This window comes from Alternaria rosae (genome assembly GCF_020736505.1).
Source record: "Alternaria rosae strain MPI-PUGE-AT-0040 chromosome Unknown BKA58scaffold_18, whole genome shotgun sequence".
In the NCBI taxonomy this organism is placed as follows: Eukaryota; Fungi; Ascomycota; class Dothideomycetes; order Pleosporales; family Pleosporaceae; genus Alternaria; species Alternaria rosae.
The window spans coordinates 1568-26719 of NW_025763587.1; the positions used below are offsets into that span (position 1 = coordinate 1568).

The 25152-nt window shown below is 53.5% G+C and overlaps 8 protein-coding genes across 8 annotated transcripts; 3 read left to right on the top strand and 5 right to left on the bottom strand.

Moving 5' to 3' along the window:
• Positions 1-876: 876 nt before the first annotated feature.
• On the bottom strand, positions 877-5039 carry BKA58DRAFT_395419 (fungal-specific transcription factor domain-containing protein). Its single transcript, XM_046171294.1, has 6 exons — positions 4441-5039; positions 3149-4379; positions 2344-2983; positions 2244-2296; positions 1313-2170; positions 877-1247 (listed from the first exon to the last, which is right to left on the bottom strand). Exons 1-6 carry the CDS (start codon positions 4710-4712, stop codon positions 1179-1181), a joined length of 3123 nt encoding a protein of 1040 aa, XP_046019791.1. The 5' UTR covers positions 4713-5039; the 3' UTR covers positions 877-1178.
• A 578-nt stretch (positions 5040-5617) lies between these two features.
• Positions 5618-7853, bottom strand: BKA58DRAFT_395421 (major facilitator superfamily domain-containing protein). The gene is made up of 4 exons (XM_046171295.1): positions 7469-7853; positions 7359-7417; positions 7266-7305; positions 5618-7213 (listed from the first exon to the last, which is right to left on the bottom strand). The coding sequence occupies exons 1-4, from the start codon at positions 7744-7746 to the stop codon at positions 6028-6030; spliced, it is 1563 nt and encodes a 520-aa protein (XP_046019792.1). The 5' UTR covers positions 7747-7853; the 3' UTR covers positions 5618-6027.
• A 259-nt stretch (positions 7854-8112) lies between these two features.
• Positions 8113-8385, bottom strand: BKA58DRAFT_326912 (uncharacterized protein; the record flags this gene model as incomplete). Its single annotated transcript, XM_046168087.1, has 1 exon — positions 8113-8385. A coding segment is annotated over one exon (273 nt), but the record flags the coding sequence as incomplete, so codon positions are not given.
• A 2445-nt stretch (positions 8386-10830) lies between these two features.
• On the top strand, positions 10831-12323 carry BKA58DRAFT_74109 (ubiquitin-conjugating enzyme/RWD-like protein). Its single transcript, XM_046175835.1, has 4 exons — positions 10831-11076; positions 11125-11219; positions 11285-11973; positions 12022-12323. The coding sequence occupies exons 1-4, from the start codon at positions 11012-11014 to the stop codon at positions 12106-12108; spliced, it is 936 nt and encodes a 311-aa protein (XP_046019794.1). The 5' UTR covers positions 10831-11011; the 3' UTR covers positions 12109-12323.
• Positions 12324-12538: 215 nt separating this feature from the next.
• On the top strand, positions 12539-15064 carry BKA58DRAFT_450976 (uncharacterized protein; the record flags this gene model as incomplete). The annotated part of the gene is made up of 4 exons (XM_046174369.1): positions 12539-13365; positions 13414-13686; positions 13737-13794; positions 13846-15064. 4 exons carry the CDS (start codon positions 12539-12541, stop codon positions 15031-15033), a joined length of 2346 nt encoding a protein of 781 aa, XP_046019795.1. The 3' UTR covers positions 15034-15064.
• Positions 15065-16968: 1904 nt separating this feature from the next.
• BKA58DRAFT_326911 (uncharacterized protein) lies at positions 16969-20031 on the bottom strand (the record flags this gene model as incomplete). Its single annotated transcript, XM_046168086.1, has 3 exons — positions 16969-18619; positions 18683-19395; positions 19543-20031. 3 exons carry the CDS (start codon positions 20029-20031, stop codon positions 16969-16971), a joined length of 2853 nt encoding a protein of 950 aa, XP_046019796.1.
• Positions 20032-21172: 1141 nt separating this feature from the next.
• On the bottom strand, positions 21173-22789 carry BKA58DRAFT_74167 (uncharacterized protein). The gene is made up of 2 exons (XM_046175836.1): positions 22216-22789; positions 21173-22169 (listed from the first exon to the last, which is right to left on the bottom strand). The coding sequence occupies exons 1-2, from the start codon at positions 22574-22576 to the stop codon at positions 21505-21507; spliced, it is 1026 nt and encodes a 341-aa protein (XP_046019797.1). The 5' UTR covers positions 22577-22789; the 3' UTR covers positions 21173-21504.
• Positions 22790-22849: 60 nt separating this feature from the next.
• On the top strand, positions 22850-24762 carry BKA58DRAFT_395433 (P-loop containing nucleoside triphosphate hydrolase protein). The gene has a single exon (XM_046171296.1). The coding sequence runs from the start codon at positions 22924-22926 to the stop codon at positions 24586-24588; it is 1665 nt and encodes a 554-aa protein (XP_046019798.1). The 5' UTR covers positions 22850-22923; the 3' UTR covers positions 24589-24762.
• Positions 24763-25152: the final 390 nt, after the last annotated feature.

Sequence of the window (25152 nt, forward strand, 5' to 3'; positions counted from 1 at the left end):
TTTTTTTTTTTTTTTTTTTTTTTTTTTTTTTTTTTTATTTTTTTTTTTTTTTTTTTTTTTTTTTTTTTTTTTTTTTTTTTTTTTTTTTTTTTTTTTTTTGTTTTTGTTTTTTTTTTTGTTTTTTTTTTTTTTTTTTTTTTTTTTTTTATTTTTTTTTTTTTTTTTTATTTTTTTTTTTTGTTTTTTTTTCTTTATGTTTTTTTTTTTGGTTCTTTTTTTTTTGCTCCTGGTAGTGACGTGGCGATGAAAAGAGGACAGTAATTAAAAAAACGGTGTAAATGGGAATCATGAAGTGGTAGAAGTGTTAGATAGAGTGAAGTCGTGCATGTGGTAGTAGGCAATGAGTAATGCAGATGCAGATATGGAAGTCTACGTGGTAAAACGGGTGTGAGTCAACACGCCCCTATTACCAGGCCGGATCTGAAATGAGCTCAGCTCAGTTCAGCTGAACATAGATGAGCGTTGTGTGAATTTGGAGTTGGTACGTGATGGCATGGGGATGGGAAGGGATGCGGAAGAGAAACAAGACCCAGCTAGGTGGGTTCTTTGATGCGGGTACGTGGGTCGTCTTGAGAAGTTGCAAGCATCCTTGTGTAGAGGGTATGATGTCCGATGGAGCGCCATTTTGGTGGGTGGTGCGGAGTGGTGGCTGGAATATCGGGAGAATTGGGAGAGCAAGAGGTATGAAACCGTAGAGGTTATGTATGAGAGAAGAGGAGATAAAACGTCAAGTACTACCAGTGAACTTTGGATCGATTCCAAGGCAGAAGTATGATACCCTACGTTCCGGTGTGGTGAGAGTCCTCTCAGTCCTCTGTAGTTGCACATGTCAACCTCAAATCGTCAGGACCATTACAACATCCAAAAGTAAACACATTCAGTGACAACACGAAATGTTTCATGGGCTGAAGACATCTATCATACAAACATCCATAACCTCGTTGCCATTCTTCTCGTAACGGCGTAGCGTCCATCGGAGGCCGCCGCCTTCCGGCTTATCCAGCCTTGCCCCCACGTTCGCGACTGTGCCGCAGATCTACGGAAGGCGGGTAAGAACAATACCCGCTACCATTTTACTCGATACCATCAGGTACAGTAAGCCGACGGCGATGTCATACCGCCGCTCACGCACATACGCGAAGAGCCATCAAGATTGGTTTTCGCAACAACACCGATTTTTACATCCCCGTCCCACCTGTGCCTCCAGGACCAAAGAAAAAACCATCAAAGAGATCCAAGCCATTGCCCTGTCGGTCATTGTCAGCACACGTACTCCCATAGTGGTGAAAAGTAGCGAGAGGGGAAAACTTACATCACTCCAATCATGCGTCCCATCACCAAACCCCATTCCAAACCCAATACCCACATCTTGCAACCCGCCGCTTCCTGCGTCAGCACCGTTGCCGCTTGCGCCCTGCACGGGAAAACTGTCTAGGAAGTCCAAGTCCGAGAACCCTAGATCAGGGTAGCTGGACGTGATATTTTGTGTGAAGTTGTTGTAGGGCACTTGATTGCTGATTTGATAAGGTGAAGGCATTGACGGGTTGTTCGGCGGAGAAGTAGAAAAGGTACTTTGTTGGTTCGGGCTAGTCATATTCGAATTCGCAGCGAAGAAATTATTCTGTTGTTGCTGCTGTTGGTGATGGGGCGTGCGTAGTTGAGGAGACATTTTCAGATCCGCTGTAAAAGGTTGCATTTGGGATTCGGATTTCATAGGTGGAGGAGGGGGTCTCATGGCGTTGACTTGGTTGCTTACGCGGCTGAAAGACCGTTTGTCGGTCTCGTCATCGGAGAAGAGGTCTTTGAGGTTCATGTCGAAGCGTGGCATGGGTCGACGCTGCTGCTGCTGTTGTTGCTGTTGCTGTTGGCCAAAGAAGTTGGCTGTGTTTCTTGGTCCGTAACCTTGCATGTCAGTGTCTGATCTAACATCTGCATCAGCTGCAGATGTATATGCAGTGTTTGGCGATGTTTGAGTAGGGTACTGCTGTGCTTGCGGAAGTGACCGCAGAGCTTGAGGTCCGAAGCCGGTGGTGGACATGCACATCTGAATGGTCGCTTTGCTCATCCGATCGAATGCATCGCGGCATGCTTCCGCAGGTGGGCACTTGTCGATCAGGTCACCCAAGACGGATGTCGCGGCAAGGACGGTGAAGTCGACGTCGTCAAGAGACTGCATTAGTTAGACATGCGTGTTACACCAACAAAACGTATCTACAGTAGTACGGAAATTCGGACCGACTTACCAATAAACTGCGCACATGAACGCTGTGCCACACAGCGTAAAGGAAGGATATGCCTGCAGATGTCAGCACTGTAGGTACCGGTGAAGATGGTGAAGCTTACCAGCCATGAAGAGATGGTGTGTTGCCAAAAAGGTGTAGTTGACGAGATGTACGCGGTGCAACTGTCGATACAATTTCAGAACCTTCTGACCGGCTTCAGCTACCTTGAGGAAAACAAGATCTTCGTCTTCGCGCTCCTCAAGATTGCTCATGGAAGGACTGCCCATATCTGAGCCGGTGTTGCCCAGTTCTTCTTGTAGACCAGAGGGAACGACCAGGCTCTGTCGGTACAGCATAATCAACGCTTGCCAGTAATTAAGCTCCAGAAACAGCGGCGAGAATTGCACGCCGGCATCAAGCTGTGTCGGTGCAGAGTCTTTCCACTCCAGTAACCGTCTATCGATATCTACGCGCCACGCGCGGAACGACTCAAAATTGATCAGGAACGGCGAAGGCAGCTTGGTATGCATAAACTCATTGGTCTGGTTGGCACCACTCGCTCTTGCCTGCTGTGCCTGCCGATGTTGTAGGACTTGCAGGATTTCAGACTGCAGTAGTCTTAACCGGAAGTAATGATGGGCTACAATCTTGTATGTCGGTTTCTCTTGGTGCACTGGCGGTTCCAGGAATCCTTCCTTAGTGATGTAGCGATCATCGAGGAGCGAAGGAAATTCGGTAGTCACGATTTGGTCTGTAATGCCCTATGCACCTGTTAGTCACTGCAGCCAGTTTTGAGAGCACGAGACCATGTTGGAAAGTCGGTATCGACCCCCTGGTGAAGCCTGCCGCACATGCATGCGGCATCGTAACATAACCGACATGATCGGTAGTACCATACGAAGATGAAGACCCAGGAGAGTACTTACGAAAGGTCTGCCAACACATGTGCTGACGAGCCTGTCCAACGAGTAAACGCACCACCACAAGCGTCTCCGCAGGTCTCTGACCCACTGTCTGCGGCCCCTCTCTTTTGCATCTATTTTCGAAGGGTTCCCGCCGCTGGCAGCCGTCGTGTTCCCGTTACCCTCAGTTTTGAAGGCGGCGGTTCCAGCAGACTGGTCTTCCGCACCCGCCCCGTCGATACCCACGCCATCCTCGTAATGCAACCCTAGGTCCACTCCAAGACGGACGGCAACGCCGACAATGTACCACAGCCCAGGGGCAACGGGTCTCAGCAGCGCAAAGCCCGCGAGCAGTAGCACAGCCTGCAGCTCCTCCAGGCCACCGCCGAAGCCGTCGGGACGGTCCGCTGCGGGAGAGGAACCCAGGAAGTTCTCTAGGTGCACAATGGCGGATGCGTGGTACTCCTCGGGCTGGTGCTGGTGGCCTGCAAGTCGCCGCTTCTTGCTACTCGGCGGTGATGATCGTGATTTTGTTGGTGAGCGCCCGTGATCCGACGTCGGCGAGCCCTCAGAGTCGGAACTGCCTAAGATGATGCCAGCGCCTATGGCAAACACGATGTTGAGCATGTACGACTCTCGTGATGTGCGGTGCCGTTCACCGGAAGCGTACACGCGCTCAAACATTTCCATAAACTCGCCCCGATGCAAGATGGGGATCTGTGGGTTTGCGTGCTCAAAGTACAGCTCAACAAGACGCGACCCGAGCTCTCGGTCTGGGAAGGGCGCCTGGCGTATGGTAGGTTTGGTTTGCAGGCCGAAGAAGGAGTCGCGCATCGAGGTGCCGCTGTCCACGACATTGCTCGTTACTTTGGCACCCCGGTTGCTGCCGCGCTCAGAGGAGGAGCCTGATACCGAGCTCTTGACGGCAGCAAACACGACGCGTGCAAAGGATATGCCGGATGTGGAGCCCAGATATCGCGGATCACTGGCGCCTTGCACCGAGACCATTCCGATGTTGGACACGAGCTTGGTGAGCTTCTCGCGATCGTACTTGTCGCTCTCCTCCTTGGCCTGGGCAGCCGAGGGTTTGGTATTGCCATTGCGCGGCGGCGGCGCAGCGGATATGGGTCGTGGGGTGGCGGCGCCATTGGAGGCAAAGGCCGGATTGAAGTCGTCGGCCTCTTGGAAGGGGATCGAGTTGTCGCGCAGGAGCGACTCGAGGTAGGCGATTCTGGTTTCGCAGTAGAATACATAGCTGTAGCGCTCGTCAGTCGTAGCCGAGGCGACCGCCAATAGCTCCCCTCCGTTGTGCGTACCTGCGCGGAATCTCACGCTTGGTGATGGGATCGTAGCCGACGCACTTGACGCCGGCCTTGTCGCATGAGGCGCACGAGGGCAGGCGCTGGTCGCAGCGGTTCTTGCGCAGCCGGCAGCGGTTGCAGGCGCTCACATTGCGGAAGGAGCTCGACGATGACGAGGAAGGCGCGGTGGGCGAGGCAGGCTTCACTGTCGATACGGACGACTCTGAGGGCGAGGGCCGGTCGCCGTCATGAGACGCCTCGTCCAAGGAGCGCTTGAGGCCGCTCATCAGGGCGCATGGCAAGAAAGTCCGCAGGGTTCGGGCTAGTGACAGCTCGCGCACGTCTGGCGTCTATTCTCCGAGCTCTCACTGAACGGGCGGGCAGCCTTCTTACTCCCCCGCACTCTGGATTAGGACGTCAGCGACAGCGTGAATAGGGCTGCGGATTGCGATTGCACGGGGAGGATGTCTTCCATTCTCCCAGCGGCACGCCGTAGTCGTCGCTTGCTCGTGGATGGCTAGCTGGTCGGCTACGGGCCTTATCTCTCCAGCGGAAGATAGGCGTGGGCGGAGTGTGGGTGCGGCTGCACGTCATGCTCGCCATGTGGGTAGACGTCTACTCTGCCATGCGGTATGGGGTGCGTCAAGCATCAACCTGTTCAAGATTCCATCTTCCTCCTCCCTCGCAGTTGCGTCATCGCTCAGCTACACATCAGTCCTGAGGTTGACATGGCTGCGGTGCTGATTGCAAGCCCGCGTAGTATTACTAAACTGCCTCGGCCTAGGTAAGCCGCCGTCGCGATCCTTCAACACCCAGGGACCACAAAAGGAAGAAGTTACTTTCGTCACTGCACGCACATATATGCCGTCCATGACCTCGTGATACCGTTTCATTGCCGAAGCAGCTATGCAAGGCGTCCGGTATCCGCATGTTGGCGGTCACTGACTCGCGATCCCCGTTGCTCCTCCACGTGCATGAAGCACACCGATCCAAGCACGTGTAGAAGGCAAAAGGAAGCATCCGTAACGTACAAGGGACCACTTCGACAATGCAAATTACCCACTACACCTGTTTTGCCCCTTCCGCTTAATCTTCAAGACAGACGCATTGAACTCACCGCTGGAGGCTTGCTCTGACTCGGATCCAGCTAATGCACTCTTCACGACGTACATGGCAAAACAAAGGTCTGGTGTTTGAGAAATCATCCAAATCATGAATTGGTGCTCGAGCACGCTAATCTAACATACAGTATAGCAAAGGAAACTAATAACTACTGGGGTATTCTGTTCTTGAGACAAACGCCGGCTCGGGGATGACCATTGCTAGTCTCCAATACAATCGAGCTTTCCCTTCTAATAGTGTTAACCCAAAAAATGCCGCCCGCGTAAATGATGTCGCTAAATCGCACCCATAATGATGCGCCGCGCGGGAGATGTAACCCTCATCTCTGCCGCGATAAAAAAAAAAAAGGTCTCTATAATCCGAAATTATGGTGTGAAAGGGAAGGTCGCTACCAGCGCGTCGACGCCGTGCAGAGGGCTTGTGCCACATCATGCAGGTCAAGGGGCGTCGTTACTGTTTTTTGGTCGTGATTGCGTGAATCTATTTGGAGAGGACGATCTCGATATCGTCCGGAGTAAGAGTGATGACGGACTCTGCATCTGAGTCGGAGTCGATGAAAGACTCCTCGTCTTGTGCAGCGAAGCTGGATCGCTTGGTCTCTGTGAGGGCGAAACCGGGGAGCCATCCGAGAAGAGCAACGGCGGCAATTGCCCACCAGGCGAGGCCAGACATGTGGAGAGTGGTACCGAGGCTGTCAACGGCACCCGAGATCGTGGGACCGAAGCCGCGAGAGATACTAGCAGAAGACATGGCGACGCCGTTCAGCGTGCCGAGAACCTTCTTAGATGGGGACGAGTTTGCGAGGATGATAGCCAGGGATGGGTAGGAGAGCGATTGGAAGGTGACCTTGGCGACAAGCAGAACCGCAAGTCCAGGGATGCGCAGGTTCTCGGGAAGGATAGCCAGGTAAGGAGCAAGGAGGTACAGGAGTGGGTAGCAGGCGAGAGTGATCCAGAAAGTGCGGAGGCTGCCGAGCCTCTTGCTGACCCAAGGGAAGAGAATGACCTGAGCGAACATCTGGAGGAAACCTTGCACTGCGAGGAACGCGCCGGTCGTTTGAGTAGACCATCCGAAACCTCCCTCAAAGCGGAAGGGAAGGTGTTGGCTACCCTCGGTTGGTACATGCTTGGACATGAGAATAGGTAGAAGCTGCTCTAGAGAGATGGTGTGGAAAGCAAGAATACCATAGCACACTACATTCAGGCACACTTGCTTGGTGAATGCTTGTCGGAAAGTCGGCGCTGGCTCGAATTGCTTGTCCAATTCGAATTCTGGGACCTCTGAGATGGAAGTTCGTGTGCTGCAGAGAGTAGGCGAAGTGTCGGTGCTGCGGTAAGCCTGTACGTTGTGGTCGTGGTCGCTCAACATCGAGCGCATCTCGTCAAGCGAAGCATCCTTGTCGTCAAATCTCGCATCTGCGTCACGCTTCCACAGCTTCTGTAGAAGCCATTGCCCCGCGTCGCGGCCTCGATCCTGGTCGTACTTGCGATCCTCGTGGGTCTCTTCCAAGAACAAAATACCGACAGTCAGGCCGAGAACGACAAAGCCGGTGCAGACCAAGTTTGGAAGAAGGAACGGGTACGTTTCGAAGATGGTGTCCTGGAAAAACGGCATTACGTTAGCGGGACGAGCGAGCAAGCCGCCAAGCGCTCCGCCAATGATGGTGCTACAAAAAGCGGTCAGCGTGGACAAGTCGGGCTGCTAGGAAAATATCTTACCCAAGGCACCAGACAAAGGGCATGATGGAATAAGCGCGCGCTATGGAAAGTCAGTCGTGCGCGGCGTATAATTAGAGTTATGGCAAAACTCACGCTGATGTCGCTCGTCCGTAACAAGCTCTGCGACAGTGGTCTGGAGAACGCCGATGTTCCTGCATATTCGGTTAGCGAGGCTCAGACGCTAGATCGAACTATGACCTCACCCGTTAAGCAAACCCCCGAGAGCCCGCGCAATCAACGCCATTGGTAGGCTCTGGGAAAAGCCGAAGAGCAACATGCTCAGCCCCGTCCCAAAAAGACCTCCAAGTAGGACCTTCTTCCGTCCTACCCGATCACTCAGTCGGCCCCAGAAAATGCCACTGACGCATTCCATGAATGCGAACGAGGATGTGACCATGCCCGTGTACATGGAAATTTGGGCGGTGGAATGTCCGGTCATGAAGGATTCGACCATGAAGTATGCGTAGGGAAATATCGACATGAATGCGATTGGTTCGCATATCCGGCATAACGCTACCGTCGTTAGCGACTTTCGTGTGCTGTTAGATCATGGCATGCTGCTCACCAAGTACGGCCATCTGTCGGGTTGGGAAAGGTGTTATATCGCTGCCGGCGGCAGCTGCCACGCCATACCGAGCCATGTTGATAGTATCGAAGTCGAATGTAAGGTGGTGTGCAGGTATAGAGGTGGAGGTCGTCGAAGAAGAATGTCAAATACTATGACAGCAGGTGGTGAATGTCAAGTGAAGTGGGAGTCAGCTGTGACAAATAAGACATGTGCGAGTTTGCGACAGATTAGTACCTCCAGGGCTCAGAGGTCAGAGTCAGTTTGCAAAGGACGCGAGCGTCACAGGGTATATAAGGAGCAGCAAGATTTAAGTGGCGTCCTGAAAACGGATAGACCACTGGGATGAGCAAGGATTGTGGCGGCGGGGAAGAAACGGAGAACAAGCGGTGATGGCAGTGGGTATGGATACGTAGTGTGGGCGGATAGGGACAGCGGAGGGACCAGCGAATGTAAAATGAGTAGCGGATCCGTGATGCCATCGTTGCTACGAAACAGCCCACCGTCTGTCGATAAGCGACCGGAAAATGCAGTGCTGGCAGCCGAGCTGTACCTAGCTCTGTTTTTTGTGACTCCATGTCACCGGACGGGCTCTGTGTGAGCATGCGAGAGCGAATGCAGGCCCCTGAAAGTGGGCCAGGGCTGGGCTGGGGAAGCTTTCTGCTCATCGAACAAACCGGTCCGGGTTGGGCGGAATCCACGACATTGGACGAGCTAGAAGGAACCGAGTAGGGCGGACCAGGGAGAGTTGCAAGAGCGTTGGACGTGGCTCGTAAGAGGAACAGGATCAACAGAGCAACCCGACTCCCCGGGACCCAAATCCTCGGCGCTAGAGATGCCCGCATGCCTCTACCGACATTCACAGGCACTAGCGCGCTGAGTCGCGCCACAGCAGGGGGGACCCTGTCGCTCTGTGAACGACATGGCAACATGCCGGCGACTTGCGGCTTGCTTTCCTTCCCTAAACGGACACGGCGGCTCAGAGGCCGATGCCCCGCCAGCAAATAGGACGTCGTGCCGCCAATGGTGTAGAACACAAGGCGATGCTAATTTTCGCAGCGCCCATTTCAGGGGCACCAGGACACCAAGCCGCGGTCAGACTTTTGACGTGAGGCGAGTCAGAAGATTCGCCGCAGAATTTCGAGAAGCAGCTTGGGCCATGCAGCTGGGGCCCTCGTTGTCATTGATGATGAGCGTCTGTCATGGCATCATACCTTGCTGCTTGATTGCTCCGACAAACCCCCAAAAAATAGCGGTGTACTGCATGCCTATTCGGCAGATGGACACCAACCGGTCACGCGGCAATGCGCATTAGACAACGTCGCTTTGTTGCAATGCCTGGCGATCCGGATGGTCGTCAGCGCCGCAAGGCACGAGTCGCGGCGCTTGAATGGCCGAGGAGGACGACGCAGCGCGTTTCGTATCCCTCAGATCGCGACCTGGCACTAGGCGTGCGGCGATTTCATTTGCTGCCCCAGGTATCATTTCTCTGCCCCCCTGTCCGGTCAGCGTGGTTTCGAAGCTTCCCACGCTTGCGCATTGGGCCCAACCGGGTCGCAGGACGTGGCTTGCTGCTTGCATCTGTCATTGCTGGTCACACATCGTGATTGCATTCTCATCAGTCATCAAGGCATCATAACCCTAGGACCCCCATCAGCTGACGAGGCTCTGCGCCCTTCTGCGGCAACGTAGCATCTGTACTGCTGCCCATTTCAGACCGCTTGATTAGGTTTTGCCAGCACTCCCATTTCCGGTGGGCCCCGGACATGCTTCCGTCATGTGCTGTAAGTGAGCTGTCGCTGTATACCAGCGATCTCTGCTTGCTGGTGCAAAGGTGTCCAGGGCACAACGGCTGTTTCGACGCAACCTGGCCTAAGCTGTCATGGCGGTGTGGATATGTAAGGCTGGCCTGCAGATTTCCACGCGAGGACAGGGTTCGCAAAGAGATGGAAGCGTCTGAGACAGCCACCGCCTTTTTTAGCGCCTCTAGGTTGACGCCCCCTGGCCCTCTTATTGCTCTGATGGAATCCTCCGAGAATGACACCATGCTTCTTTGCTCTTAGGCAATAGCATAACTCATAGCGTCGTGCCGCGACGAAGATGACAGCAGATGCAGGCGGCGTGGGTTGGAGAGATTTCGGAGGATTGGGGTGTTCACGCGCTTGTCGGCACGAGTGTACAAAAACGAAAAGCCAGCCTTGAAACCGGCAGCGTGGGTCGATCGGAATGATGCTGCCCGATCATTCTGCATCAGGTAGATGCTCGATGCGGCGTCGACTCTACGTGCGAGGCTTTGTCTGCCTTCTTTTGCTCGGTTGCGACGACGTGTAATACTGTCGCCTTAGGTTACCCATTATGGGCTAACTGGAGCCAGCGCATTTCGACCCGAGAGTTGTACGACGTGTGGTCATCAATCATCACCATTGCGGCACAGCGTCTCGAAATAAGCGTAGGAGGGCGAAAGTTGATTATCCTGATGCTGGTGTATAGGCTGGCTCGGCAAGCGCAAAGCGGGATGGCTAACCTCACGTCCCGACACAGGCGTTTCGAGACGACATAGGTGTGTGTGAGCCAGTTCTGCCCTGACTCGCCAGTGCCAACGGCGCATGCGGTCATGCACCCTCTCCGGGACTCTGACGTGAGTCCGGTGGTGTGCGTTCAGCCGGATCGTTGCGAGTGTGCCGGCACAGATGCTCGGTCGCAACATGCGGACAGAGTCTTGTCCCAGGGCCGCGCATGACGTCCCGCGTATGTCTGACATAGATGGACGACGGGACTGGAGCGGCAGCCCGGTATGGGGCGGGTGAGGAAGATGCATGCAGTGTTACCGCGAATATATCCAGACGTGGTGTAGGGATGGTGTTCGACAGGGCATTGCATCCACCGAATAATCATCAGCTCGACCTAATCAAACACCACTCACGAACTGCCACGTTGATGGGCAGCCGAGATCCCACGCGATGCTGCCATACGCGCATCTCCTTTCGCGACCCGGTGAGATACAGAATGGTGTTGGTGGTGTTGCACGCTCAACGAATGGCAGGCGGGGAAGCGCGTTATACTCAAGCAGGTGAGAACGCAGATCGGCTAGCACTAGCGTCGAACGCGCTTCGGCTCTCTATCGCAGGCGCCGTGCTTGCAAGATGCCGAACGACCTACAACCATCATCGCTGCTCTCGAGATGCCGTTGTCCGTCTCTGCGTCGGCTCTCCCGTCGTTTCGGAAGCAGCATCTTCTCGTCGAGTTGTGAGTCGAGGCACACGGCTAGCAGCGGCGTTTCCTAACTCTGCACAGCACCCGTCTGCGCTACGCACAGCTGGATGGCGTTTTCTTGAGCATCACGCCCGGCGACCCAACACTGTGGGTAGGTGTAATATTCGTGCAGAAAGGTAGGCTGTTCCATAGGGCTACGCCATGGTGTTGCGTTCCTTGCAACGTTATTCACGTTTGACAGGACCATATGCGCCAGCAGTCTTACGCTTCCAAATCTCCTTCCCGCCCAGCTATCCTGCTATACCCCCCCTCGTGACTTTTTCTACCGATGTCTTTCACCCACTGCTCACGCCACTTACCACATATACTTACACGACTGGCTCCGCCGACACGGATACCGTCAGTGCCACGGATGAGGAGCGGCTGCCACCTGGAGGCTTCAGTCTTCGGCACGGCTTTCCGCACTGGTTCGGCAGAGCTCGAAGATCTGTACCGAACTCTCGCGATGTCAGTGGATCTTCAAATGCTTTTCCCGTGCGGTCCGACTCCAACGTCACGTCTGGCGTCCTTGGGGCCTCTCAGTCTACTGCGGAGTACTCCATTGTGCGCATGCTAGAGTACATCCGCTCGACCTTTAGTGAGGAGTCAATATTGGACTCGCTTCCGTTAGAGGCTGCTGCAAACCCAGGCGCTTATCATGCGTGGCGGGCGCATCGGGCTCCGATATTGCAATCTCAACTGTCAGACCGAGCAACTCCGAGTCCCGACCCTTCTACGACGGATAAATCAGAAGGTACATCTGCATTGGGACGTAATCGGCGTCCTGGAGAGTGGAACTGGGAGGGAGTCTGGGAGGAACGCGTAAAAAAAGCAGTCAAGGCTAGTATATCGGAACCAGTCCTGTTCGGCGCTGGCGCTGGAGAAGACATAGTAGGTCGCAACAATATTTGACGAAGCCATTACTTACTCCTGTGATAGATTCGCTTTCGCGAGGCGGACGATGAGATGCACGAGAAGATGAAGAGGCACTTAGAAGTGGCTGCCGCACAATTGGGCGAGGCGTAATCGCTGGGTCATTGCTTGGATCATGGACGGCATCGGTTTCCTAGATGAAACATGAGCACGAAATGCACTACAGAAGCTCAGCATCGTTTTGAACGCGTCTTGATGCGAGATCGTGACTGTCTACTTTTCAGATTCAGGAAAGAGCATCGTAGGTTTGTTGACTCGCCCACCTCGCACCTTCCTGGCTTGTAGCAGTGCCTCTCACCTTCAGACCTCACCCCACCGTTGGACTGTCAACCTCTGTTTCCACATCCCACTCTTACATCTCAACTTGGGCATTGCCTACTCTTCTTATCTATCTCCGATATTCCGTTTGCCATCTGGCGACACTCTTGATCGAAAGGCCCCGCGCGCTCAAGGAACTGGAGGTGAACGTGAGCGCAGCGCGGTGACTGGGCTTTTATTTGTGCCTAATTGGGACGCGTCGATAATGATCACAACAACAGCAGCAGCTGGCAGCATCTTTCTGGACCGCACACCTCTCTGCCCACCTCCCCTCCACATCCAGAAGAAGTCGCGCAAAGCTACTTTCCGAAAGCGAATATTTCGTAAGTCAACTCCTACCTATAGCGACGATCAGTACGTGTCCGGTCCGCTAGACGACATCATCGACGAGATCAAGAGCGATATCTGGGTGTCCCCACCCGAATACAGCTTCAACTCACCCGTCTTTGATTGGGCGAACCCGCCCAGAGCACCTTTGTCGTGGACCGTAACACCTCTGCCTGTTAGTCGCGCTCCGAGCGACCAACCTCTTACGATGCGCAAGAACAGAAACAGTCGGTCCTCAGCCTCAGGATCCAGCTTTGGAGATCAGATGGCGTTCTCGCGCAAGAACAGTCAAGTCGAGCCCGAGAATGGCGGTCCGGTACGTTCTATGCACACCACTGCAGTCACCCTTTGGCCGTTGATCGATATGGCGTCCAACGAGCCTGCGCACCCTCTCTTCGTCGCCGATAGCGCTGAACACATGAACGCGCAACAGGCTCTCGAGAAGGCGGTTAGCAACACTGAAGGTAGCACCGAACCGCTGAAGCGGCGCATGTCATCAAAGCTTCGACTATTTACCAGTGGTCTACCTCTCTTACGTCGTCACAACACTGGAGAGACTAGCGCTGGTATTAGCGAGTCGCCGGATCCAACGTCTCCTACGACAGCTACAGCGCTTGCGGCTCACGATGAGGCCGGAGAAGACTCAGAGGTGAAGCACCCAGACGCTGAAGCTTTCGGGGCTTACCTGCTGCAAAACGCCCGCAAGTAAGTTATCACCTGCGAATTGGTGCAACAGTCACTAACAATACCCAGCGGAGACGAGTTCACCTCCCTTATGGGATGCATCTCGAAGCGCATTCCTTCCCCGACTGACTTTGATCATGAGGCTTCAGAAGCGCAGGTGTCAGACTCAACTTTATATCTGCCGACAACCCTGCGGGCAGCGGTAAGACTGTTTCCCGAGGTCAAGCTCCTCACCGAGGAATACCAAGACATCGGCGTTGCTATCGAAATTGAGGGTGTCCTGCACAACCGAAAGCCTCTGCCCGACGCCGGTATTGATGTGATCTTCGTGGTAGACAACGGGTCAGTGCCTGCATGATGGGGTCGATGATGCTAGCTGACATTGTGTACAGCTACTATGTGACTCCGGCTTGTCTCGAGAGGTCACTAGATGCGGTTAATGGAGCCTTGGTAAGCCACCATCGCTGATGCTGCTCAGAAGCAATCTGCTCACTTGTTTAGTATCATCTTGGCCCTAAAGATCGACTGGCGCTGTACACTACTCACTGTACCCACCTTGATGTCACCGGAAACAGGCCAGAGGTGCTTTATCCAATTCGACCCGTCTGTGCAGATGTCGATGAGATCTTCCGGGATTTGACGTCTAGGATCGCACATTCTGGTTCGCAGCTTTGGCATCCGCCTCGTCCAAACCCCTCCATGACTGATGTCATCCTTGGCATCGCCGGATCTATGGCGGCCGAGCACCTCAAGGCTGGTCGAACTCATGTCATCGTGCTGTCTCCTGCGGCTCATGTACTGCACAAAGTGTCGAAATCCTTCCCGGATATCTACATTCATTGCATCAATCCTGCGTTCCTCCCATATCGCCGCAAACCGGAGTTCCAGGATACCATCTGTCTTGAAGACTGCTGCAAGAACATTTTCGCTAGCAACTGGTCCAAGTATCAGTCCACGTCCGGTCGCATCAAGCGCATCTTGAAGAATGCTCGCTCTGAGAAACCCGTCGGCGAACTGACTGACTTGAAGGTCGACCTTCGGACCAAAGCAGGTTGTGAGATCCTCACTTTCTGTGGTTGTAAGGAGATTCGCCGACTGTTTCCAGGACAAGTGCACAATCTCTTCGTCTGGATTCGCATCAACAAGGCTGAGACTCGGGGCGTCAACCTCAACTCCGACAACCCCATCCTCAACTCATGCCTTGACGCCAATGGACTGAGACAGGAGCTGCAGAACTGTGTTAGTGTTGGTGCCACCAAGGTAAGCCCTCTCGACGTGCAGCTACTGCATCGCAGCTCACTCCACCCGACACGATCTTGGATGTATACGGAGGTTCCGCTTGTCCTCACCCGCGAGCTTGGCGGGTTAGCGCCGCTCCTGGATACATCCATGGAGTTCTACAAGCGTCAGCTTTTCTGCAACCTTTCTCGAGTGCCGGCGGACGAGGCTAAAGTCGTGGCTGAAGCAACCCTTAGCACCCTCCCGAGGAATCATGAACAAGCAAACATGCTACTGGAGCGCATGTCGCACGAGATCAAGCTTCACTTGGCGATCCGCAAGTATGAGAAGGAATACCGACAGAGGCTCCCGCTGTGCCCCGGTCCCACTGACATCGAAGCATCTCACAAGTGGCTTCGCGAGTTGTGGGCTTGTAGGAAGAACAAGCGCAGCGGCTCAGATGTTGCCTGATGCCTGTCTGCGAGCATATCTGCGATTCATCAAACTATAGTGGTGAAGGTCGGTGGTGGCTGTCAGCGCCTTTGTTTTTGGCTCGAAGCTGACGGCCAGAGGGTGGAGGGGAATACTGGCGATGCATGTGTTGGAACAGCGAATCTCGCTTTCGACTTTGGTCCATTGAAGGCCAGTACGATCTGGAACGATCTGTAGGATACACATCTGGCTTTCACGTTCTGGATCATCGTCTATGAGGCGCGGAGGAAGCCGCATCTTGCCCTGGAAAGCCCAGGCCGCACCATCCGAAAATGGTTCGCTGGGGGAATTTTGGGCCCCGGATCTTCTACGGTCCCAAAATTACGATGTACACACACTATTAGATTATTACCCCAGTGCGAACCATGAGCATCAAACGAGAGATCATCTTGCATACGAGATTGCAAATCTCCTCGTGCGGTTAATCGCCGGATGACGTTTGCGTTTTTGCTTTTTCGTTTCATCCCATATGCAGGTCGTCGTTTCTTTCTAGATGTAGAATCTCCCCGGTCGAACTCGGCTGAACACCCTCTTTGTCCACGGCAGGGCTCGGAAGTGGGAAAGAGGGCTGGGAAAAAGCAAGGCGAGGGTGCATCGGAGTCTACTCCGCCCAGTGCCCAGCCTGCATTCTGCAGCTCGATCGCGAGAGGGTTCGGAGGCCATTTCGCGGTTCACCGCCACCGCCGCTCAAACTGCACGATGCTAGCGGCGCATGTACGGACGAAGCTGAGATGCGAAAAACAAAAGATACATGCACCATGCACAGTGCACGCGATCCCTGAACCCAGACTTTTCATGATTCCGTTCCCACAAAACGCAACACCATCGTGCATGCAGCAGCTCACAGACGCGCAGACGCAGACAGGGTAAAAGCAGGTGCCGCATATACCCTCCGAGGCCTAGCATTGTCCCTCCGACAATCGCGTGCCGCTGCGAGGAACAAGCACAATTACCCTGACTTTGGCGCCAGCGTATAAGCTCGCTGCTATCAGCCGGGGAGTTGCCCCGGCGCCCGGCAGCCATGTACGCGTGGTAGTCGGGCGCCGATGTATGTAGGGATAAGGTTTGGGGCTAGCTGACGCGACGGCAGACGGGCCTTGTGGATGGATGCCCAAAGGCTGTTTTGGGGTAATGGGAATGGGGTACTCGTTGAACTTTGAATACGAATCGGATCGTACGATGAGCATGGGTTTGAGGTGGTGCTGGCGTGGGAGTAGATGGGCGAAGGGTACCCGGTAGCGTGTTGTGTGTGGGTTTAGTGCGTGGGAGGGTTGCATTGGCTTTGTTCTGGTGAGATATTATGTTTCCGGTGATGCATGTGGGTATTTGCAAGGAAGCAGTGTACAATGTGTATGCAGAGGGTTGTGGCTGAGAGGATTGCATGAGGCTCTCACCGCAAGAAAGTGATGCACGATGCATTGACCGAGAAGAGTAAGAGCGTCGTATTGTTGTTCTGTTATGCAGAGATAACATGGATGGTTGTACTGACATTGCCATTTACCTTATGCTATTGCTATACGACAGACGACTACATACATGATTGACACGGCCAATTATACAGTGTAGGTAAGGCCTTCGACTTGTATTAAGTAGGATTAGAAACTAGCTATACAGTACAGATTCTATATACAAAGAAGTGTTTCTGTAGCGCAGTAAATGGAGTAGCAGTGCAAAGTGACATGATCTAATGTATATAGAGCTTCAAGAAAGACGCCCCAGTAAGACCGTTGGAAGTGTAAGACGCATGGGATGCGTGGTGGAACGCTTCGTTCGACATCGGGCGTAATCATAATGACAGCCCATTGTACTGAAACTTGGAAGATACAGCTGTCGCCCGGAATATATCGACAGGCGACGAAGACTTCAAGGAGATATACTGCATGCAAAACCGTGGCCAAAGCCAAAAGGAAAAGCTCAAAACTTCGTCCCCACATCTTCAGGACACCATCTCGAGACCCCCTCTACCCTCCACAAGATAGAATCGCGATATCCAATCCCAAGTCCAATGCCTTTCTTATGCTTCTTCGGACTCGCTGTCTCGTCTCTCATGTCGCTCATGCTATTCACTTTGGCAAGAAGACTCATTCTCGGTCCCTCAAAACTCTTGTTCGAATTGACAATGAAGTTCGTCTTCACCGTCAAAGGCGACGAAGTAGGAGAGGAGTACGTCTTGTGAGGCGGAACCATGAGTTGACCGTGGCCAGCCAAGGGTGTCTTGCGGCGGAGTTGAATCAGCGATCGTTTCTTGAGAGGAGGCGGAGGGGTGAGATTTGGTCGTGGTGGAGTGAATTGATGCCAAGGTGGTGTTGGCGGACGTGATGACATGAGACTGGATGAACCGTTTGAAGTGCGTTTTATCTCTTCCCAGCCTTTGTTCCGAGGCACGGAGGTGATTGTTGGGGTTGGAGATGATGGCTGGACGAAGTATGTGGACTGGGTTATTGTTTTCTCGCTATCTGCTCGTTCGGAATGTGGTGGTGATGGGATGTTGTTGGGCGTGAGTGGCGTGTAGGCGTATTGGTCGTCTTTGTATGTGGAGAAGAGGATGCTACCAGTTGATCGAGGTTGTGTAGCTGATAGTGACTTTGCGGCTGCTATGCTTGGTAGTGAAGCCATGGACGTTTCGTCTTCTGACAGTATTGTAGGTAGATTTGGTCGCAACGGTGCTCTGCTTATAGGTGCTGGTGCATATACCATCACTGAATCTGGCGTTTCCGATCTTACATCGACTGGCAGAAGAAGGTCATGTTCGATTGGATCCGGAAGAGGATCGTCGGCGTGTCCCTCTCTAATAGATGCTAGGATCTTGCTCGCCCGACGCCAGGAAGGAGATATTGGTGGGACGTTCCTCGATTCGGAGTCTGGCGAAGGACAGCCACGAAAGCTCCTCAATGACCTTTGGCTCCTGACACTGCTTCGTCTCGACGATACTGAATGACTACGTTTCAAGCTGCAACCATTCATGATTGGACTTAGAGTTGGCGAAGGAATGTGGTGGTCGCCAAAGAGTGGTGTCAGAGACGCCGGTACAGGAGGAAGAGGTCTTTGCGGACCTGCGGCATACTTTTCCGCCGCCGCAGCAAGAGCAGACCCAGTTTCACTGGGCGAGGCAATTGCATCACTACTTCTCCAGTCCATGAAGGGGTCTTCAGGATCTGCAAATGGATTACCTGGGTCACTGTAGTTCTGCCCATCAATGTTAAACCAACTGCGAGGATCGTACTCCCGAGAGTTCTTCGGCACACGAGGCGGTGTTCTGCTTCCAGTGGAAGGCAAGCCACTTGCTCCACCAGACATGAAGATGAGTGCGTCATGGGACGCACTGCCACTGCCACCGTTCCCGCCAAGTGAAGGATCGTACAAGTACGCCTCTTTGGGGTAGATACCCGACGAGTTACCGCTTCCACGCTTTGCCGCATGAATGGCGTGGTAGCGACGAGCGACGAAGATCGCGGCGACTATAGCAAGTAGGATCCCAGCAGTGCTTCCTATAGCAACCCCGGCAGTCTCCTCTGGGGTAAGTGGCTTTGAGGGTGGAGCTGCGGCGGCCACTGTCTCGGTAGCACTGCTGGTGGGCGCGTTGGTCAAAGTTCGGGTCCTCAGGGTAGTGTCGTAGATGTTTGTAGACATCGAACTTATACTCGAGCTAAGTACCGAGCTCTCAGTCCTCGTCTTCGTCTTGGTTATGAAGCCGCTGAGCGACGTAGGAATAGAGAGAATAGCGGATGTGGCGGTAGATAAGAGAGGACTCAATGTAAACATGTCGCGCAAGGTACCTGATCCGGTCTCTTGGGAGCTGATGACAATACTAGCCGTAAACAATGGTGGGCTGGAAGTGGGAGTTCCGCCAGTGGCGCTGGAAGTTGAGCTGTTCGTCCACCCAGTAGGGGCCGTTTGAAGCGGAGGTTCAAGTGGAAACGGTAAAAGCCCCATGTTAACGGAGGATGACGCAGAGATTCCTAAAGCGGGGGTTGATCGTACAGTGGTTGTGTCGCTCAACCAAAGCGGTGCGTCTGAGATCTGCGCCGCCTGACTGGATGTGGCAGTGCTCAGGGTCTGACTAGTCGTAGACACGATGAAGGTTTGTGTGAAAGAGCCAGATAAGCCGAAAGATGACGAAATCATAGCAGTACTAGAGAGGCTGCTTGCCGCTGAGTATGTAGTTGCGAAAGCCAAGGAGGAGGAGACGGTGCCGTTTCCTGGTGCCGACAGAGATATCGACTCAGTTGTCCGCGCTGACGTCGTAGCAATTGAGCTTGCTGGCCTTGTCATGTTGCCGTTAATTGGATTGATGGGTATGGGTTGCGGCCGAATTGTGGTTCGAGAAGTAGTGTCTTCGAGCTTGGAGGATGCAGGAATGGTAACGCTGCCGCCCGAAGTCGAGCTATCGATCCGAGAGCTGCTAGATTGGACAGATGCGGTCACATTCGTTGCAGGAGCCTCGTTTGTTGTTACGCTAGGCTGAGCAGAGCTTGGTGGTATGCCCACGATCACTGAGCTCATAGAAGCTGCCAAGGATGCTGTTGTAGAAGTAATGCTCGCCAGAGGGAGTGAACCACTGGCGAGAGTCGGGGTTGATGAAGAACTGATTACACTGCTTTCGAGATGGGCTGACGCGGAGAGTGTTGCTGCCGACGTGTTAGATAATGCATTGCCCTGACCCGATGGCAGATTGGCATATCCTGTTGAAGCAGACGATCGTGCTGGTTGAGATGCGACACTGGTTGGTGTGGCCGCGTCTGTGGACGAAAGAGATGCGAGACTGCTGCCTCCAATGACCGCCGGAGCGGAGCTTGAAGCCACCCAGCTAGCAAGGCTAGACACAGAATATTCGAGTAGTTCTGTAGCCTTTGTGGGCTCACTGGTCGCTCCACCCTTTGAAGAGATCGAAGAAAGAAGTTTGCTCGAAGTGATCGCAGTAGCATCGACCGTAGAAGTCGAAGATAGAGGCTGCGAGGTCTGTGAAGGAAGTATCATCAGGCTTGATACAGCCGGAGGGGAAATGATCGCTGAGTACGTGCTGACAGGCAGAAGAATGCTTGACGCTCGTGATGAGTCCGCGATGACCCATGTTGCAGACGGGGTGGATATGCTCGTGGTCGACTTGACATCTGAAGTGACCGGAAGGACCTGAACTGTGGATGATGCGCGCGTAGAAGAAGAAGCTTCTGATGTAATCGAAAATGCTTGAGCAGGTATCGGTGTTTGTATTTGATCGATCAAAGAGATCAATGATGGTGCAGATAGCCGCTGCGTTCCTGTGATGACAAGGGATGTCGCTGCCGGCTCGTCCGCAGCAGAAGATGTAGCAGGCGCGCTACTACTTCCACTACTATATGGGCTCGTTGTTCTATCTGAGTATTGTTTCGTTGGATTTAATCTGCGAGAAGAGCTGGTCGTCTGGACAGTGGCTCTCGTCGGCGCGTTGATCTCGGACTTCGACGTCGTAATAGAGTCCACTGTTGTAGAAGTGTAGAGCGTCGATGTATCTGATGTGCTTAGGGTTTTTGGAATTATCTCTGATGTACTCGTGTCATTGCGAAAGTGCAAATCGCGCCGTGGAATTATAGGAGATCTTTCGTTCGTGAGATGTGTATTAGAGAGGCTTGCAGCTGCGTAACATAAGTAAGTGCAGTCATCTATCAGCGCTCCACTTACTCTTTGAACCTGATTCAACATCACTTGCAACTACCAAAGATGCAGTGCAACAAGCGAACAGAACACCCTCGAACCAACCCATTGCATGCTCACGAGATCTGAAACGAATGACTAGAGGAAAGCAAAGCAGAGTAACAACAACGAGGCGGAGGCAGCACGGCAGATACCCGGAGATGATGAAACAGACAACAAAGAGGCGACCTATAACTATTGAATCCCGCGCCTCTTGCCCAAAGGCCGTGGTCCTTCGTACGGTTGCACTTTGTTCGGACCGAGCTGGGTTAGGCGCGATGTACCTTGCATGGGTGCTGTAGGAACTGGGGCTGAGTCGACCACACCTTGCATACAACCCCGAGAATACTTACTGCAGCACCTATGATTAGCTCAGAATCCGGCTGTGGCGCTCGATCGTTCGCATATTGTGCATCAGCCGCCCGATCGTTTATAACAGTTGTCAGAAGTGGCAATTTGGTCGCATTACCCATGATGTGCTGCGCAAAATACCTTCTATTGACTTCGCTAAATTGACAGAAGAAGCCCTGCTGACTGCCGACCCCGATATTGACGTGGCGCAGCCCTCTCCAACCTCTACGACCTCGACAGTGCCTGTGCCGCTGATTCGGCTTCGCGCTAAAATTCCAACAAGCCTCTCGAAATTGCGGCGGGGCGTGTCTGGTTGGAACATGCAGTTCTCACTGACGCTGCTGGCCCCAGGCGGCTGGAACGGGTACGCTCCGTACCGCCCGTAGGAAGTGCCGCTCTTCCCTGTCATCACCGTGTCGAGGGAATCGTTCATGCACCAGTGGAGCCATCGCCGGTGACGACCTTGGCTTGGCTATCTCGAATAAGCTCCCCTATCCAAAGAGGCAGTGCTCGGATAATGGGAGTAATCGCTGGGCCAAGAATCAGTTGCCCACTCTTGACTGAGACTATCTGGTTGACCATGGCCTCGGCTACATCTTCAGGCTCCAGGATGTTTGCGCGAACACTTTTCAGCCCCGCCGCAATCGCCTCATGTGAGGTGATTGCTGACTTGGTCCAGTTGGGATGGACCATGGAGGTCTGGATCGTTGGACACTTGTAGCGATGCTTAATCTCTTGCGTTAATCCTTCGTGGAAAGCTAGGAGCGCCGCCTTGGTGGCGCTATAGTCTACGGCACCGGCGAGTGCAACGAAGGAAGCAAGACTTGCGACGCCCATGATGTGGCCCTTTTTCTTAGCAAGCATGTCTGGCAGAAACTCTTGGACGGTGCTCCAGTGACTCAGAAGATTGATGTCGAACATTCTGTTGAGGTTGGCTTGGGGGATGTCTTTTACAGTCCACGCGTTACCGATGCCAGCATTGTTGATTAGTATGGATGGTGAGCCCAAGTCGGAACGTATGGCTTCCGCCGCCTGATGGATGTTGTCTCGCGATGTGATGTCACACTTGTAGTATCGTACGAGAGCAAGCTCATCTAATATCATTAGTTTGAAACACAAGGATCCTGTGCCGCAACGGACCTTTGGTAAAGATTTCTGACAGGGGGCTAACGTCGAGCACAGCGACCCTGATGCCATGAGATGTGAGCTTCTTGACCACGCAACCTCCTATACCCGCCGAACCACCCGTGACTACAGCGACTTCATTCTTCCAATCCCAAATAGACTTGTCGGTCCTCCAGATCCATCGCCTTTCGGCAAAGCGATTGAGCACCGAGTTGAAGTCTACAAGGGCCCATATCGGCAACGCCCACTTGAGGTAGTAATGGAGGGTTACAAGCTGACTGCTGGAGAGACCGAGTTTCCCACCAAGTCTGAAGTACTCGGGTTTGGCAACTCTGAGTAGCACGGCTGCCAGTGTGAGCAAGGCACACCGGATCATGATGGGGCGAGTAGATGGGGCGTAAGCGTTTATTGAAAATGGGGGCTGATGGGGGTCGAGGCAGGTACTATGCAGGTACTGATACGAACTTCGGGGGCTTCCAAGAGAGGACAAAAGATAGGCAAACGATTGAACGCCTGTCCTAGGCAGAAGTAAATGCCTTAGAAGTCATATGTACTTTTGAGGTTTGCTGGGTACCGAGGCATGTAGGACTAGCCCGGACAAGCGTTGTAGATCATCGATCGGAACTGGAGCCGCCATTCGCTAGTCCCGCGACGCGATATTGACGATTGAAATATACAGGATTGAACGTATCTTCCTAACGACGCCACTTTCGCAACCAACGCATGTCGTTCGCTCGTCCGCATAGTCTGAGCGGTACGCTGACGCCGTTTCTGTATCCCGCGTTCCTCCACGTGCCACTTGCCTCGGCAGCGCGCAGATGTCCATTACGCAAACGCTTCTCGCTACAGCTCAGATGCAACTCCACGTCTGCTGAGCAGTCCGATGCGAATGCGAACGCTCAGTCTTCGCGATTAGATCCCACGGCGGACGACTATTCCCTCACGCCTTTTGCCGACCGATGCATTCTTACCGTTGAAGCTGGTGGCGGCGGCCACGGCTGCGTCTCTTTCTTGCGCGAAAAATACATTGAAGAAGGGCCTGCAAATGGCGGCGACGGTGGCAGTGGAGGAAATGTCTACATCCAAGCAGTCCGAGGCGAGACATCATTACATAAGCTTGCACGACGGCGACAGATCAAGGCTGGTAGAGGGCGCAATGGACAGGGCAAGGTCAAAGGTGGCGAGCGGGGGACCGACGTCTTGATCACGGTGCCTGTGGGGACTATCGTGCGCGAGCTACAAAGACACGATCCGGTGGCAATCATGGAGGAGGAGCACTGGAAGATGGAGCAGGCAACAGAGGAGGAGGAGTTGGAGGAGGGACAACCCAGCTATAGGAGAGACCGATGGCTGGTTTACCCCGGAACTGTACCCGCAGAGCTGAACAGGATCAAGTTCCCCAAACTTCCTCCGCCACGAAGATCGCATCTCGCAGCCCTCGAGCCGGAAGCGCCCATGTGGCTGGACTTGGACAAGCACATGGAGACGCCTTTGCTGATCGCAGCCGGAGCGATGGGTGGCCTGGGTAACCCGCACTTTATGACGCCGTTCAACAACAGGCCGAAGATGGCTACGCGCGGGGACGAAGGCCTGAAGATATCCCTACAATTAGAACTGAAGATTCTTGCGGATCTGGGACTGGTAGGGCTGCCCAACGCTGGAAAGAGTACGCTCCTCCGGGCCTTGAGCAACAGCCGTGCACGAGTCGGCAACTGGGCCTTTACGACCCTACAGCCAAATGTTGGCACTGTTGTTCTGGACGATCACAAGGGGCGACCACTTGTTAGGTCACGCAGACCAAATGGAGAGCTGCGAGAAAACTTTACTATTGCCGATGTGCCGGGCCTGATCGAAGATGCGCATCTAGACAAAGGGCTTGGACTAGGCTTCCTGCGACACATTGAACGCGCCGCAGTGCTCGCTTTCGTCATCGACCTCTCCGCCGGTGATGCCGTCGCAGCGCTCAAGCTACTCTGGCGCGAAGTGTCCGAGTACGAAACACTGCGCGGAAAGGAACTCAACGCCGAGACCGAGCGCAGGATGGTCACATACACACCCGCTGGTAGAGCACCACCGAGCGACGCATCCGACCTCCTCGACTCACCGCATTTGGATCCTTCACCGAAGCCTCTTCCCTTCCTGAGCACAACACCAATCTCGTCGAAGCCGTGGTTTGTTGTCGCGACGAAAGCGGATTTGCCGGATACGCAGGCCAACTTTGAGGCTCTTCGCGCGTATCTAGAGGAGGTGAGCAAAGGCGCACAACCCCATCCTAGTAACCGCAAGCATGCATGGCGCCGCAACGTACAGACTGTGCCGATTAGTGCGATGCAAGGAGAAGGTGTGCAGGTTATTCCGCAGTTAGTGATGGACTTGTTGGAGGAGTAGATATGTATAGCAATGATACCCTTGTCTCCTCTCTGGACATCTTTTTGGTCCTAGAGAATGCGTGCGCTTCACCTTGGACACAGGCCCTATGAATCTGCGCGGTATTGTTCCAAATTGACCACTTGCCCTGCATTCTGGTATTGAAATGTGCACGTCTTCAAATATAGATGTATGCATAAGACAACGTTTGGATGTCGCCACTATAACAACGACACTAGAGCGCTCCTTACCCATGTGCAGCCTCGCGAAGTGTAAGTGGGGTGGAGGGGTAAACATCACAGTCAGTTCCACTTGCCCAATTTTCTCGCTCGACTCCATTCACTATTCGTGATGCTGGCGCAAATACTGCTACTCTTGAACTGATTTGCATTGTATATGAAGGCGTCAAGTTGTTTTCCGTACATGTCGCGGACTGATATCCTTTGGTTGTAACTACACAGGTACTTGATCAAAGTATGCAGAGAGTTGACAGCAAATTTCAGGAACGACAAGAGATACTGCAAAGAGTATAGAGATATCTCGCGACATTGAACATTGCTAAACGTATGTGCGACAGGTCCAGTT